This window comes from Plasmodium vivax, genomic scaffold (genome assembly GCF_000002415.2).
Source record: "Plasmodium vivax scf_4635 genomic scaffold, whole genome shotgun sequence".
Lineage (NCBI taxonomy): Eukaryota > Apicomplexa > Aconoidasida > Haemosporida > Plasmodiidae > Plasmodium > Plasmodium vivax.
In genome coordinates, this window is record NW_001851765.1 from 1 (window position 1) to 2,253 (window position 2,253).

The 2,253-nt window shown below is 22.6% G+C and overlaps 1 protein-coding gene across 1 annotated transcript; it reads left to right on the plus strand.

Moving 5' to 3' along the window:
• Positions 1-152: 152 nt before the first annotated feature.
• On the plus strand, positions 153-1,489 carry PVX_164265 (variable surface protein Vir21, putative; the record flags this gene model as incomplete). Its single annotated transcript, XM_001612483.1, has 3 exons — positions 153-197; positions 327-1,199; positions 1,319-1,489. 3 exons carry the CDS (start codon positions 153-155, stop codon positions 1,487-1,489), a joined length of 1,089 nt encoding a protein of 362 aa, XP_001612533.1.
• Positions 1,490-2,253: the final 764 nt, after the last annotated feature.

Consider the following 2,253-nt stretch of genomic DNA (forward strand, 5'->3'; position numbering starts at 1 on the left):
TAAACCTTTAATTAACATCACATATTAACAAATATACCATTTGTTACTAAAATTATTATAAGAAATATAAGGAATTTTTATGAATAACAAGATTTTATTTGCATAATATAGTTGCAGTAAATAAATACATTTTATTTTATCCTTTGAAGAACATGCTTGGTGATAAGGAATATATTCTGGATAATATTAAAGATGAAGTATATTTTTTACTAAATGCATTATTCCCAGTAAATTATTTAAATTAATTTTAGTAATAATACTCTATAACTACATAATACTGACTTCAATATATTTGGATAATGAATGTTTTTTCTTTATTTCCACAGCATTTATTTATTCAAAATTCTGATTTTTACACTATATATAAAGAATTTGATAAATCATGCGATAGTATTAACAGCGGAGATGTCTGTTATAAAGGTTCAATAGAAGAGTTGTCACAATTCCCTAAAGTCCAAGATTTGTTAAAAAATCTTTACAGTAATTTACACAAAATTATTTCTACTGTTAAAGAAAATACAAATGTCTATTTTGGTAATGTCAATCCTGATGATAAAAAATTCTGTTGCACATACTTGAAATACTGGTTATATGATAAAATAATAACTGAAGGTCTTGATGGAAATGAAATTAAAAAGCTTTTCGAAGGGTGGGAAAAGCATGTGAAAAGTAAAATAACATATAATTCTTTAGAACCCTGTTTATTTCATAATTTGAACATGGATGAAATTAAAAAGATAAAAAATATATATGCCTTTAATACACTTTTATATCCTAATGCTGAAAAGTTCAAGAATTGTGCGCATAATGAATGTAAGTATATGGAATATTTTGGAGAAGGTTTAAACGAGCTTAATAATAGTATTAATAATTGTTACAGTAACATTCCGTCTGTAAATTATTGTAATGAATTAAACGAATATTTAAATATATGTAAAGCTGATGATAAATATGCAGGAACTTCAATATACCATGAATATAATGAAAAAGTCTTGGGTTCCGGTAAAAAATATCCGTTATCTGTAGAAGAATACGAAAATCAACTACTTCTAATATATGTAAAGAATAAAAACTGGATATATTATGGTAAAAACGCACATCTTTTTAATCCTAAAAATAAAATTATTACTGCGGTAGCTTCTGCCACATTTTCTGTTGTAGGAATATCCACGATTTTTTTCTATTTGTATAAGGTTAATGTTAACATCATTTGAAAAAATATATATATTATAATGTAATTCATATAAGATAATTTAGAAAAAATTTACTATAATAAATGAATTACATTAAAAATGCATAATTTCCTTTTTTATATTAGAATACATACTTTGGAAGCAGGTTTTTCAATAGAAAAGGGAAAAATAAAAAAATCTTAGTTGATATTGACGATAAAGAGCGCAATACATTATTATATACATCAAATAATCAACAAATTCCTTCAAAAAACAGGGAATATACTATGGCATATCAAACTTTTAAAAATTCCTAATTTTTATGTATCATAGAATAAGCATATTCAAAAAAAACACTAAGAAAAATTGTAATTCTTGCAGGATAATAAACAGAAAATAAATATTTAGTTACAAATTAATATGTGAATAGAAAATAACAATATTAAATCAATAAAAAAAGTAAAATATATGATAATATGCTAAAACTTATAATAYAATCACTAAATGAGTAAAAGATTTTAAATTTTAACACTTTTAACCTTTTCTAAAGGCTAAATACTAAAAATATGGATATTATACGTACTACAACTTTGTAATATTAAAATGTATTAATATAAGCACGTCTATATGGATACAAGAAAATAACAACACTTGTTTGTGTCTATTAAACGAACATATAACATGTATAAATAATAAGGGTGATAATAAATTAATTCTATATATTATAACAAAAATCCAAGTATATGTTACTCTTAGATTTTTATTTTTCTTATGACCCATATTCTTATAAAAACACATATTTCAAAGCAAACCAACATTATTCTTCTATATATTTTTTTAAGTAAATCTATAATAAGACTAATATTGCTCATATCTATTATTTCCTCAATAAATATAATAATTTAAGCCATGTTAAGAAACCTCTATACATTTTAATCATATGGGGAGTTCAAAAATAACAGTAAAAACTACRAAACAACTAATAATTATGCAGATATGTATTTTTATAARTATGAATGTTTATAAACAAAAATTATAATACAAAAGAATAATATGAAATCGTATGTTCAAGTTTTTTCTG